Source organism: Nelumbo lutea, chromosome 2 (genome assembly GCF_056320005.1).
Source record: "Nelumbo lutea isolate HS-2025 chromosome 2, American lotus-T2T, whole genome shotgun sequence".
Taxonomy (NCBI): domain Eukaryota; kingdom Viridiplantae; phylum Streptophyta; class Magnoliopsida; order Proteales; family Nelumbonaceae; genus Nelumbo; species Nelumbo lutea.
This window is the reverse complement of record NC_142685.1, coordinates 100,926,136-100,940,658: the sequence shown is the minus strand read 5'-3', so window position 1 is coordinate 100,940,658 and position 14,523 is coordinate 100,926,136. Positions and strand designations below refer to the sequence as shown.

The window sequence follows — 14,523 nt, the reverse complement described above, 5'->3', positions numbered from 1 at the left end:
ATTCTCATGATATACTTCAAGAATCCATCATCAAATTCTCTATCCCGAATGTGAAATAAAGGTCCATCTATATACATATACAAAGACCTAGATACCCATCAGCATCAATTACTCTACTTCAAAGAAAAGCAAAGCTACAAAAGATTGTATCAGTTAAGAACAAACACCCCCTTATGTTAATCCTTCTTACTTGAGAGAAAACTAACCTTGGTAAATTGGGTTGTCGCCAGCCTGAAGCAATTTGTCTTTGTTGTCCTAATCCTATGTCACTAGCAGCTCTGGAACAAAAGAAAAACATGAACGTTACAAAAGAAAAAAGCCAATAATGTTAGAGAAACCTCAAATTGAAGTAAGAACAATAGAAACTAACAAAAGCGGGAAATGAAAATGCACAAAATGCCATCGCTCCACCTCTAATAGCTCCGCAAGAAAGAAAAAAGTTAAACATGAATGTTAGAAAAAAAAATCCAAACAAAAGAAAGAATGATGTTGAAGAAAACCCTATAAAATGAAAAGCTAACAAAATACCATAGCACAAAGAAAACTCAATAGGAGAAATGAGAAGAAGAAAAGGGGGAGATGACTAGTTTTGTCCCTCTCCAATTGAATTCGATTAACAGAGAAGCATGAGTAAGAGGGGGAAAACAAAAAAGTAGAAGAGAAAAAAGAAGTTAAAAAGTGAAAAAGAGGAAAAAAAAACATCTCAACTCTGAAGAGATGCTCCTTAGTCTTGATACTCATCCTAGTATTTCCAAAAGAGAGAAGATTTCTTATCTAATTCAACATTCAAGTAAATCAAACTAGATTTCATTTGGTGAATTTGAACACTACACACACTGTTTCCTTCCATGATGATCATGAACCACCATTTAGATTTAATTGGTCCCATCCAAACTTCAACACAAGCGTGAAGGACAACTTCTAAGTAGGAACCTTTGAGCGTTTAATTGGACATCGGAGAGATATGTAGTGCTCAACGGATTTAATGGAGGAAGCAAGAATTTTTTGGTTTTTGGGTAAGTGAGCAATTCAGAATTTAACCATTAAGAGAACCCAATGCACATACACGTCTTCTAAGGAAAACAAAAAAAAATAAGGATTCTTTGTTATTCTCTGTTATCTTTCCTAAGATATGGCATAATGGGAGAATTTAAAAAAATGGTAACATGGCTTAATGGGAGGGGGAATGGGGAGAGAATTAAGGCAAAGGGTGTTTGGAGCAAGGATAGACTTTTTGACGTGGAGCACCTTGACATTGTTCCAACTATGCAAATGCATTAAATGACTATAGTAAGTCTTTATTACTTTCCCTTTTTCAAGACAAGTTTAAAGTCTCTCTCTTCAAATACATTCAATCACAGCGTTTTCTATGGCGGCATTTGCTTAAGTGATTTTAAGAATCTCGCGCGCGCATTCTCATTTGCCATTTTGCTCGATTTTGCCCTCCAATGCTGCTCTTCGAAGCAGAGCCTACCATTGTGAAGGAGGCCTTCCCGTTTTGTTGTCTCCCTTCCAGCAACCTTCGATTCTGGTGACATCCGTTTTTCTCAGTCACGTTCATTCGCCATTTTGCCTGATTTTGCCCTCCAACGCTGCTGTCCGAAGGAGAGCCTACCATTGTGAAGGAGGCCTTCCCGTTTTGCTATCTCCTTTCTAGTGACCTTCAATTCCGGCAACGTTCGAGGGAAGTGATTGCCCGGTTTTGCCCTCCGACACTGCTATCCGAAGGAGAGCCTACCATTGCGAAGGAGTTCTGTTGCCAAAGAACTCTTCTCTCCTCTCACCCATCTGAGACCACCATAGAAAGATTCTGAATTTTTTATACAACAAAAAGTCTTCCCCGGCCTGGTTTTGCCCTTCAACGCTGCTATCTAAAGGAGAGCCTACCATTGTGAAGGAGGCCTTCCCGTTTCGCTGTCTCCTTTTCGGCGACCGTTCGAGGGAAGTGATTGCCCAGTTTTGCCCTCCGACGCTGCTGTCCGAAGGAGAGCCTACCATTGCGAAGGAGTTATGTTGCCAAAGAACTCTTCTCTCCTCTCACCCATCTGAGACCACCATTGAAAGATTCTAAATTTCTGATACAACAAAATGTCTTCCCCAAGCAAATGCCAAGAGATGGATCTGATGAAATTGTAAAATTTTCAACTACCCTTCTTAATTCTGTCTTTTTTTCTTAGTATTGCTGGTAATTTTGACTCTGTTTCTTGTTTATTTTTCTTCTATTAGGATGATGAGCGACTACAAAGTAGAGATGATCAACGATGGCTTGCAAGAGTTTTATGTCGATTTCAATGGACCCAGTGATAGTAAATTTTCCACACCATTTCAATGGTTAAGACTTTTAATTCTTTGGTTCAGCCATTTGTCCAGCAATAGATGCTCAAAACTATACATTTGTTTTCTGTTCTGATGAAGAGAAATAAAATATAGGCAACTGTAAGTGTTCTATTAAGTTAGTTTTCTTGTTATTCGTTGTCATTACTTTATTAGTTTATAACATGAATTTAGAACTCTTATAGCCAATTGGCTCTTTTACTATTAATTTCTTCAGTTCTTGGTATTGCTTTATAGTTACATCAGCTTTAAATTATTTGATTGCCCATACTATTCAGTGAATTCAAGAACATTACTTGTGGGTTGCAACAGGTCCTTATCAAGGGTGTGTGTGGAGGATCAGAGTAGAGTTTCCAGATGCTTATCCATATAAATCTGGCTTTGTTACCATGATCTACCACCCCAATGTAGATGAAATGTGAGCTACTGCACATTGATAACTATGTGTTTTTTTTAGCGTTTTCATTAAGTTTTGCCCGTGGATGGTATACAAAATGCATTTATTTTTCAGCTTCACCACTTCATTTTGTTTGGATGTAATCAACTAGACCTAGGGCCCCAAATGTTCGGTAAAAAGTCTTAACCATTATTTCTGTGATGCATATAGGATTGTTATGGCTTTGTAGAAGCATTTTATTGGAAATTTTGCTGCTTTTCAATTTTATGGATCAATGTAATTGCACTCAGTTGTTGACATTGATGCTTCTTCTCAGATCTGGTAAATGTATTTGAAGTGTTCCTCCCACAACTTCTTTTGTATCCAAACCCATCAGATCCATTGAATGGAGAAGTTGCAACTCTCATGATGCATGACCGAGCTGCATATGAACAAAGAGTCAAAGGTGGTTACCCTTCCCAAAGTTCAATTTGTCTGATTATTTTGCTACAATGTTAATGTGATCTAATTGAAAACCCATTTATTATAGCTTTTCTGTATATTTAGAACAATAATAACTGAGAAATTCCTTTCCAAGTTGGAAAAAGAAATTGAAAGAAAAATCTGCCCATAATATGGTTTTATTGAAATTCATTTTTCTCTTACATTCAAGATGTGTAGTCTTAATTAGGTTCCATTTTGTACCTATTATAAACATTTACTAATTTGCAAAACTGAACAAATTTTAATACATGTCAAATTTTCCTACATTCAATTTTGGTCTAACTTATTATTATTTTTTTCATTCTTTTGTTTTCTTTATTTTTTGGGTAATTTGTTAGTCATTTAAATATTAATTAGGATGTTAGTTTTGGCCTTTATCAAAAAAAGGATGTTAGTTTTGGCATAGCTCTATATTTTCTTTTAAGAGGTTCACTGGTAACACAAACGTGGGGACACTAGGACTTCTAAATCTGATCCATCATCATTCCTGGAGTACATCCAAGCACTATTGTAAATTCCCTTGTTGTACCTTGAAGTATATTTACTATCTTGACAAAATTATGATATGTTGTTATCCCAGTAATCTTGCTCTTGCTCAAGAACTTAGGAAGTTCATTAATTCCATTCCTGTTCTCTTAGCAGAATTTGGCTTCTTTTTGTATTGTCTAGTTTTTCAGCACAGGAGTAAGGAATTGCTATATTTTGTTTTTCCCTTCCCTTTTTTGTTTGATGATATTTTTGTGTCATTTGCTTTGCTCTTCACTGCAATCATTGGATGTTTCTATTGGGCACCTACTTCATATTTTTTAATTAATTAATTCATTTTTAGCACAGATGATCATCATCAAACATGTACTCAGTCTTCCTTGCAATACAAAATTTTGTGATTGGTCAAGTTTTTTAATTATCATATTGTTGAGATCTTTGTCTTGTTCAACTTGTTCATATCGAGGGCCAAAGGTTTGTTGTCACTTTTAATTGGTGCCTTGATTGGGGAAATATCCAGTAGCTTTTCTGAGTCCTTTGACATTTGTTTTAGAATTTCATATTCTTATATTTTTCTTTTTTTTTAGTTGACCCATATTATATGGGACAAGGCTTAGATGATGATGAGACAATGGGTTAATACTGGCACTTTCTTTCTGAATCCTTTGGTTTTGTTTTGGAACTTCACTTTGTATTAATCACCAGAGATGCTGATTTGTTGTGGTTTCTATATCTTACTTTAGGATAGTACAAGTCTATAAGAGTATTTTGGATGAGAGTTATACTTTGTAGAATTTGAGTTGTGGAACCTTAAGGTTCTTTCTCTCAGGTGTAATGGTAAAATCTCAGGTTAACAAGCATGATACATTGGTTCAAGTCTGAGAGTGGCCACTTTGTGCTAAAAAATGCCAAAGTTTGGGTCCATGTACAGTTAACCTATCAAAAGTCTGGGGATAGCTGGGACCAATGTAGGTACTGGCCTTCTTTTAACAGCCAGGTTCTTTCACTCGTTTCCATGCAATTTTTTGAAAACCTGGATGAGGCAAGAAACGAGGAAGGAGTATGATCCACTCTTTTAGCAGTTCAACTGCTGGTTTATATAAACCACTGAACTAGTGGCTTTTTGGTCTTCAGTTTTCCCAAATAGTGGGGCCCAGAATGGTTTTGAGAAATACTGCTTCCAAACTTTTTCTAAAGAACTATCTTCTTCATTGCAACCTTTATTTTTCACCTCACTAAATAGGTTTGGCATCTCTCTGTTCAGTGGTCCTGAAAGGTTAGGCATTTATGTGTTTAAAAGGTGGATCGGTGCTAAAACTTTTCCTTTTCAAGGTTTGAAGATTTTTTTTTCTTTCCATTATTGCTAAAGATAGTTCTTAATTCTCAAATGCAAATAGATGGGGTGGTGGCGGTGGAGGTGGAGGGTATGCTTCTTTGAGCATGTTGTTTTAGAGTGTGTCAAGTGTGTTGTTCTGCCATTTTATTTTGTTCAGTGCATTTTCTTTTTGGTTTGCTCCTGTTTCTTTATCCTCTTGAACTTTGCAGTAGATCACTTCTATTCATACATGCTTGTATTTTCTTATTCTTATTTGACCATGTACCACTTCATTGTCATGTAGGTGATATGTTACATGGCTTTCACTTTTCACCGTTCACTTCTCTTGACAAGCATGGTTGGTTCCTATGCAACAACCATAGAAGTTTCTACCTATTTGAAATAATTGAGAAGATTTCAAATTCTCTCTACCTGAGTTCTCTTGGGGTTGATGCTGCAATACTTACTTTTGAAGCCCTTTCTGAGACATTTGAGTTTGCAAGGAAGTGGGTTCCATTCTGTAAGAAGTTTAATATTGAGCCTCGGGCTCCAGAATGGTACTTTACTCAGAAGATTGACTATTTAAAGGATAAAGTCCACCCAAACTTTGTGAGGGAACGACATGCAATGAAGGTCTGTATCCATAGTCTAATATAGTTTGTTGTCTTGCCTTGTTAAACAATTTATTCTTGGATGTCTATTTCTTTTGGATTCAACAAGTGCACAGTTACAAAGAAAGGAGCTTTGAAAATTAGTTTTTTAACTTTTTACTGCGGAATGGAAAGAACCAAGAAGTTTTTAATTTTTGAGAATGTGTCTAGCTCAGGGGAAGAGGTGTTGGGGAGATCAGACCAGGCATTATGTGCTTGGGTCAATTGTCTATAGAAAATTCGAGGGTCTCAAAGTATAAGCATTACTTCAAATTTCCTACTCACTTTTCTTTACCCACTCTAAAGTAGGTGAGAACTAAAAGATACAATCATAAACTTGTATGTTGTCCTAGAAAAAAAATAGTGAAAGCACACAAAATAGTCCATTTGCAACAAAGATATAATATTTGTTATGTAACATTTCTCTCTATTTATCTATCTTTCAGCCATCTATTATTAGATTGAAAGATATAATATTATATCTAGTTTTTATTAAAAAGATGTATTTGCTTTTTCAGGAAATTGTTAACATGGAGGATATTGAAGATATTTACTTTGGATTTTGATGAAGACTTTTGAACATCATAGAGAAATGATTTTTTTTTTGTCCGGTATTTTCTGAGTCCTTATGTAAAGAATATCCTTTGTTCGTTTTTGGACTATCCATTATGGATCTATGACCTGAAAGTGACAGATGTATTTATAAACACTTTATGATAAATTTGTTTTACATGAAAGGGGTTTATTTGGTTAAATTTCATAATCATTTGGTTTTTTTAATTAAATATATAATATGCATTTGATTTAAAGGGCATGATGAAATTAATATTTATTGATATAGGTTCATTTACCATAAGCAACATCTTTTTTGTTGCTTCATTTTATTTTTTTTAGCATGTATGAATGAATATGTTTAGTCATTTAGTGGCGCTTGTAAATGCCACTAAATCCTAAATGAATAGATTGATTAAGACTTTTTAGTGGCAATTATAAATGCCACTATACAGAAATGTTTTATGACATTAAAAAATGCCGCTATATAAAAAAAAATGCTATTATATTGTTATTGCTAGCTTTTATGGTAACCTTCTAGTGGCATTTATAATTGCCATTATATCTGTTGCTATTTAGTGGCACTAAGAATTGCCACTAAATGTGCCAATAAATGCCATCATTAAACTTAAAAATGGCATTTGAAGCTGCCACTAAAGGATGAATAAAACGTCACTAAAAATAGTTTTTTTGGGCGTTTATATAAGTGCCACTAAAATTTGGATAAACACCAATGAAAGTAAGTGTTATTGGCATTTATTTAAGTGTCACTAAAAATTGGATAAATGCCACTAAAACTTTTGCCAACTCAAATATCGGTGGCGTAATTTGAAAATGCCACAATAGCCTTTTGTGGTGCTTTTACCAATCTTTAGCAGCATTTTCAAATGCCACTAAAAATCACTTTTCTTGTAGTGTATCTTGCTATAAAATTGAGGCCCACCATAAAAGTATTGGTAGGGTTAGAAATCATATTAGACATGATTGAACCAAATCTAGTGGCTAACTAAATTTTAAAATTTTTCTAACTCAACATAGGAATCAATTTCTTAGTATTTCTTAGTGATTTTGAAATCTGAAATTTCAGGATCAATATTGCATTGAACTTAACCAAATTTGGAACTCAAATTAATTTCTAATTACACTTGATATGGATTCCACAAATGCTACTTCCAAAGTGGTAATTCATGCCCAATGTCAAATCTGAACCAACCTTCCATCAAAATTATTTTATTTTAAATTCGATGAAATAGGGGGAGCCGCCTGGGAATTCTCGAGGTGCTCCTTTCTTTGCTTTGGTGGTTGCTGCCGCCACGAATCCTTTTCCTGCTGTTTTTGATCCATCGACGGTGGATATTCCTTTGAAGGTACCTTCAATCAAGTGGGGAGAATCGGCGGTGCTTTTCTCAGAAGAAGATATTGAGAAATCTCTTTCCCCTCTCCAATTTGCTCTGGTCGGAAAATGCTCATATGGTCGTCCTTCCCTAACGAAGATCAGGGAATTTCTGGTAGGTACTTTCAGACTCCAAAAATCCATTGTGGTCATTGCATTAGATCCGAGGCATGTGCTTCTCAGATTTGAAAGTGAGGAGGAATACTTTAGCGTTTGGTTGAGGGAGGCTATTATTATCAAGGATTTTCTACTAAGATTTCTGAAATGGACGCTTGGGTTGGAGTTAGGTCGGGAACTGTCAGTGGTTCCTCTTTGGATTTCTCTACCAATGTTGTCGATTAACTTGTACAAAGACAAGTACCTACGATCAATTGAGCAGGTAGTTGGAAGAGTGCTAAATGTTGATCCAACTACTACTCATTTAATCAGAACAACCGCGGCTAGGGTTTGCATGGAGGTTGATTTGTTGAAAGAAAACCCTAGTCATGTTTGGGTTGGGCTTAGCAAGGAGGGTTTTTGGTAGAAAATTGTTTATGAGAACCTCTCCAAATATTGCACTTTCTGCTTCAAACATGGTCACGGTGAGAGGGAATGCAAACTGAAACTGAAGAGAAATTTGAAATCTTAGGGAGAAGTTACCAAGTCTAAATCCACTTCAGTTAAAATGCCTGTTAATCCTAAAGCACCCAGGAAAAAACAAATTGTGAAGTAGGCTTATTAGGAAATTTGAAAAACCCCAACAACGGTCCCAGAAGCTGTAGTGATAGAAAATACAAACACAGAAGAAATCCAAGACCAGCAACCTAGAATCCAAGAATAGTTGATGTTACCTACAGAGGGGGTGCATACATCTTTTGTTTCTAAAGATGATATTAGTTTGAAGCCTATTCGGCCAGTCAGTCAGGAGACGATCTCTTTTTTGTCTAGGAAACCTAACAGGATATGGAGTCTTGAGGAGCTGCAATAATCCAAGTTGGAATTGGACGAGAGGCTTTCTCGTAGGGGGTACAACACTGGCCTCAGTTCTGATGCCGAGCTGCTTGATAAAATGACTGAGAGAGCTTAAAGTTCTTCTTGCACCTTATCTGAGGATGAAGTCGGGTTAAAGGTGGAAGCGAACTAGACACAAGTGGTTCACAAGAAAAGGCCTTGCAAAAAATATATATAGAGTGAGAACAGACTAGTTACCACATCACAAACTGGCCAAGGTATGACTACTTCTAGATATTCTCAATGAATGGTCTATTCTGGAATATTAGAGGGATTGTAAATGATCCCTCTATCACTTGTCTAAAAAACTTTGCAAACTGCATAAGTTAGGTGTAGTAATAGTTTCTGAACCCATGATTGGGGATGATAGACTTTCCCAGATTTTCAGGAGACTCAATATGACTGGTTTTATGGTAAATATCAGTAGTAAAATTGTTCTTTTTTTGAATAGCCTTTTCTTTGTACAGTTGATTGAGGACTATGATCAAATCCTATCGCTGAAAGTCACCACCACTTCCAATGAGAATTTCGTTCTTTCTGTGGTTTATGCCAAATGTGGTAAGTTGGAAAGAATGTCTCTTTGGGATAGAATTTAGAACTTAGCCTCTGGTATTTCTGAACCCTTGTTGTTAGTTGGAGACTTTAATGTGATCACTTGTAGAGAGGAGAAAGTGGGGGGAAGAAATCCTGATGTATTTTCAAAGGAGGATTTTGTTTATCTAATAAATGTCGCAGGTCTGGTTGATTTGGGTTTCTCTGGAAGCAGATTTACTTGGTGCAATAACAGAGAGGGCTTGGACTGTGTTTGGGCTTGTCTAGATCGAGTTCTAGTTAACTCAAGCTGGGCGCAATCCTTCCCTTTGAAACCTATGACACATCTTCATCGCACCTATTTAGACCAATGCCCTCTGTTTTTTTTTTTTTTTTTTTTGAGGTGGAAAGACAGATAGGTCCCAAACCTTTCAGGTTTCAGTAGATGTGGATCTCCCATCACTCTTTTCACACGGTTGTCAGGGATTGTTGGACTGAGGAGGTTCACGCCAATCCATTAGTGAGTTTATTTATCAAATTACATAAATTAAGGAGTAAACTCAAGCAATGGAATTGGGAGATCTTTGGGAATGTTCATCAGGTTGTCAAGGAGGCAGAAGACAGAGTTCAACAGGCTGAATTGAATCATTTACAAACGAACTCTGCTGCTAGCTTCACAAAGTTAAGGGAGGAGAGGAAGAAACTCCATGAAGTTCACAAACAGGAGGAGATTTTATGGAGGCAGAAATCTAGAATTAAATGGTTGAAAGAGGGGGATAGAAACTCAAAATTTTTTCATCTTTCTGTTAAGCTGAACCGAATGCGGGGCAGAATCAGCAAAATTAAAAGTTCTATAGGTGATTGGATTTTTGACCTAGAGGACCTGAAACATGGTGTTGTAAACTATTATTGTAGTGTTCTTTTAGAGGAAGGGGCTGCTGGTGATGAGGAATTGATGGAAGTCATTCCGTGTGTGGTTAATCAGGAAGACAATGACAATCTTTTGGCCATTCCTTTTGAGACAAAAATTCAAGAGGTGGTTCATGCCATGGACAGGGATAATGCACCAAGTTCGGATGGTTTTACAGGACATTTTTTTGTCTCGTGTTGGGACATTGTTGGAATGGATGTGATAGGGGTTGTGCAATTCTTTTTTAATGGTGGCCAACTTCCAGTGAGTTACACTTCCTCCTTTATTTCTTTGATACCAAAATGCAAGGTTCCTAAGAGTTTCACAGATTTCTGTCCCATTAGCTTAGGTAATTTATGCTACAAAATTATTGCAAAAATCTTTACTAAAAGAATGGTTGGTATTTTACCTAAGATAATTTCACTAGAGTAGGGTGCGTTCATTCAGGGGCGAAACATCATGGATAATGTAGCTTTGGTACATGAAATAGTTATAGCTATTTACAGAAAGGTTGTGGGCGGAAATGTAGTGCTTAAACTGGATATGGCTAAAGCTTACTACCGGCTGAATTGGGACTTCCTCTTCAAAGTCCTGAGACGGTTCGGTTTTAGTGAAACTTGGATTGATTTGGTTAGGAAAATAGTTGTGAATTGCTGGTTTTCAGTTCTTTGGAATGGAGGAGTCACAGGGTTTTTTCAATCCACCAGAGGCTTGTTGCAAGGGGATCCCCTCTCGTCGTATTTGTTTATCATTGCAGAAGAGGTACTCAGCAGAAACTTGTCTAAGTTGGGCAAAAAGTATCCTGTAGATGTTTATGTGACTCACAGGGGTTGACCTCCTATCACCCACAATTTCTGTGTTGATGACACCATTATCTTCACAAGAGGGTCCAAGCAAGTGTTAGAGAGAGAATGTCAATAATCCAAAGGTATGAGCAGTGTTCGGGTCAATTGGTGAACAAGGCGAAGAGTTATTTTTTCACCTCAATAAAAGCTTCTCGCAGTAGAATCCAAATCATAACTTCAGCCATGGGCTACGTAAATAAGCCTCTTCCCTTCACCTACCTTGGGATCCTAATTGGTAAGGGCCAGGTGAAAGCTGAAGCATTTGATGGGATTGTGTAGAAAGTGGCAGCAAAAATTTCGGGCTGGAAAGGAAAAATGATTTTAGCTAGAGGTAAGTTGGTCCTAATTAGACATGTGTTGAGCAATATTCCGATATACTTGATGTCGGTAGTTGCAACTCCCAAGAAGGTTATAAAGTGCCTGGATCAGTTGATGAAAGGATTCCTTTGGTCTAATTCGGAGACAGGTAATCATCACCATTGGATAGCTTGGAGGAAAATTGTGAGATCTTTTTCTGAAGGTCGGATACACATTAAAAGCTCATCTGATGTCCAAAAAGCATCAGGTTGAAAGCTTTGTGGCGAGTGTTCAAATTCTTTGTGGGTTGAATTTTTCAGAGCCAAGGTGTTGAAAGGTGATCATTTCTATACAGCCATCACTCCATGCTATACTTCTCGTACTTGGAAGGTGAACATGGAACTAAGAGGTGATTTAGTCATTCTTTCCGGGTGGTTAGTGGGAAGGGGAGAAATCAGCTTCTGGTTGGATAATTGGACCATGGATGGTCCTCTAATTGAGAAAGCCATTCAACTAGATGGTCTTAATTTGTAATTGAGAGTTTGTGATGTTCTTGATGAGGTAGGAATTTGGAGGCTGGATCAGGTTAGGGGGTTTCTTGAGGATGAGGCTCTCCGACATATTCAGAGGTCAGGTGTGAAGCTCTCTGATAGACAAGACAAGATAGTTTGGCTTCCTGAAACGAGAGGGGAATTCTTTGTTAAAATAGCTTGGTCCTTCTATAGGGATGCTCATCCTATGGTGGAATGGTACAAGGTAGTTTGGAATGCTCTAGTGCCCACCAAGATAAACTTCTTTATTTGAAAACTTATGGTGGGGAAGGTAGGGATGGACTCTGATATAAAGGAGTTGGGGATCCCTTTTGTATCTAGATGTGTCTGCTACCGTGTTCACTTAGAGGAGAATGGTAATCATTTGTTGGTGCATGGCTGTCTAGTTCAAAAAGTTTAGCTTTTCTTTAATAGATTGTTTGGACCCCCCTTCATGGGTAATGAGAGTATCAAGGAGCTTCTCTCTGTTTGATTTTCAACAGCCTCGGGAAAAAACCAATGAGTTGTTATAGTAGGGCAGATTGCTTGTTTTACAGTCTGGGAAATTTGGAAGGAAAGAAACAAGCACAGAATGGAAAATAAATTAAGAAGCTCTAATATGGTGATTTGGGTAATTGTGCAATGGATTCATGAGGTATCCTCTCCTCTAAATCTCACCCACAAAGTGAGTTTTACTCAAGAACTCTCTTTACAGGGTTTGGGGTTGTGATTTCACCCAATTAAGAATAGGTACATCAGGGTGATGCATTTATTAGCAGTTGCAGAGGGTTACTTTAAGTTGAATGTTAATGGTGCTTCTAGAGGAAATCCTGGCCCACATGGTAGAGGGGTATCATCAGAGATGGAAGAAATGGTTTCATTAGTGCTTTCTCTAACACTTATGGTTCAGACTCCAATTTAGTCGCAGAGGTTATGGCTTTGCTGGATGGCTTACACCTGGCGGTTGCACTTAATTTAGAGAATATATCGGTGGAATCAGACTCCAAATTTCTTACTAATATTCTCAATGATACTTGTACAGCCCCTTGGAAACTTTGGTTTTGGTTGTCTCAAGTTCAGGAGCTTATAAAAGATTGGATTTCTTTTGTGTTCATATTTACAGAGAGGCTAGCCAACCGGCGGATGCTTTTGCAAAGCTTAGTTGCTTAGAGTCTTAGAAAACCGTTTATGATTACACACGTACACTTCCTTCACACGTACAACACTTGATTACAGTAGATGGTTTAGGTCTTCCTTTTCTAAGAATTCGTTTATTTTAGGTTGCTTGGACGCTTAATGTTTATATGATCCAGGCTCCCTTTTGTATAGAGCGAGGGGTAAAGCTTCACGTCACCCCCCCTCCACGGTTTTCTGCATATTAATAAAATTTTAGTGGCCACCCCTCCACCAGGAGTACATTTTGGGGCCCAAAAAAAAAGAACTAGCCTTCCATTGAAAATGGCATAGTAGCGAAGTGAAGTCGATTCAATAACCCAATTTCTACACTTCGGACCTCCAATCTTCTTGGTGATTTTAAAATCTGAAATTTTGGATCAATCTTGCATTGAACTAGACTAGATTTGGAACTCAAATTAGTTTTTGATTTTACTTAATATGGAGTCCACAAATGCAGCTCCCAAAGTGGTAATTCATACCCAATGTCAAGTCCAAACCAATCTTCTGTTGAAAATGGTGTAATAGTGAAGTGAAGCCAATTCAACAACCCAATTTCTACACTTTAGACCTCCAATCTTCTTGGGATGGATGTAGTAGTGTGAGCCTTCTTAGGATTTATGTTTTTCTCCAAAAACATAGTTAGAAACTGAAGGAAAAACATCCCTATTAGGGTTGGAATGAACTAGGGTTTTATAAGAGCAAGGGAGGAGAGAGAGGGAGAGAGAGAGAGAGAGCGCTTAGGATAGAATGGTTTGTCCATCCCTCTCTTTCCTTGTATAGAGTACTCTTCTAGTAGGAGTTGAATTTAAATCAAAACATGATTAGAATTTATCCTTATGGATAAACTCTATCTTATTAGAAGAATGGGTGCTTCATACCCATATTCATGCCCATCCCTCATGTGCCTATTTAACTAGTCATATTAGTAATGGGCCTTAAATCCATTTTCTTTAATGGTTCACTTTCATATGTGTTGTAAGGTCATGTAGGCCTAAACATTGTATGGCGTGGAACCCACAAAGGTTTCGCACAAGTCCATAAGAGTTCAGTTTTACTTCTACAAGAGATTAGGCTGAATTTACTCCCAAAGGCAATGAACCCCTGACCCAAATCAGCTTAGGCTCAGTTTGACCCAACATTTATATATAAACGATCATTGGATTCAACCACTCTATGAAGACTCAAAGACAATAGACTTATTTAAGACGAAGCCCATCAGGTAATCAACCATGTAATGGTCATTTGCGCCTAAACTCTGGACCCATAATCATCAAAACATTGGTCATAGGGAAAGACATATTCCTTGACTACAAAATGCAGCGTCACACTATCCGCTCAGATGTATCTCGTGATTAAAACATTTTTTAAACTTTTCCATAAAATATTAATATATCATATAAATACATTTTTGCAAATCAAATTTCAAATACAATTGAAATCCATTACTGGTAGTTTTAGGTTCACATCATAGAGAATGTAAACCCTGCTATTCACTTTGTCTAACAATGGGGCCAATCTTATCACTATAATCATCCACTTAGGTAATTTCTTAAAATGCCCCTAACATGCCTAGATATTTGACTCTTAATGGATTTCACTAGTTAGTACATCAAAGACAGTTCGGTCCAAAACCT

General features: G+C 37.2%; 1 protein-coding gene across 2 annotated transcripts; it reads left to right on the top strand.

Moving 5' to 3' along the window:
* Nucleotides 1–534: 534 nt before the first annotated feature.
* LOC148872335 (uncharacterized) lies at nt 535–6,402 on the top strand. Of its 2 annotated transcripts, none has more exons than XM_088968365.1 (6): nt 535–2,132; nt 2,227–2,436; nt 2,647–2,752; nt 3,048–3,176; nt 5,320–5,648; nt 6,184–6,402. In XM_088968365.1, the coding sequence occupies exons 3-6, from the start codon at nt 2,746–2,748 to the stop codon at nt 6,229–6,231; spliced, it is 513 nt and encodes a 170-aa protein (XP_088824491.1). In that variant the 5' UTR covers nt 535–2,132; nt 2,227–2,436; nt 2,647–2,745; the 3' UTR covers nt 6,232–6,402. The 2 variants fall into 2 exon arrangements, with proteins under 2 accessions (XP_088824491.1, XP_088824492.1); XM_088968366.1 differs by having other exon boundaries at nt 1,372–2,132; nt 2,227–2,306.
* Nucleotides 6,403–14,523: the final 8,121 nt, after the last annotated feature.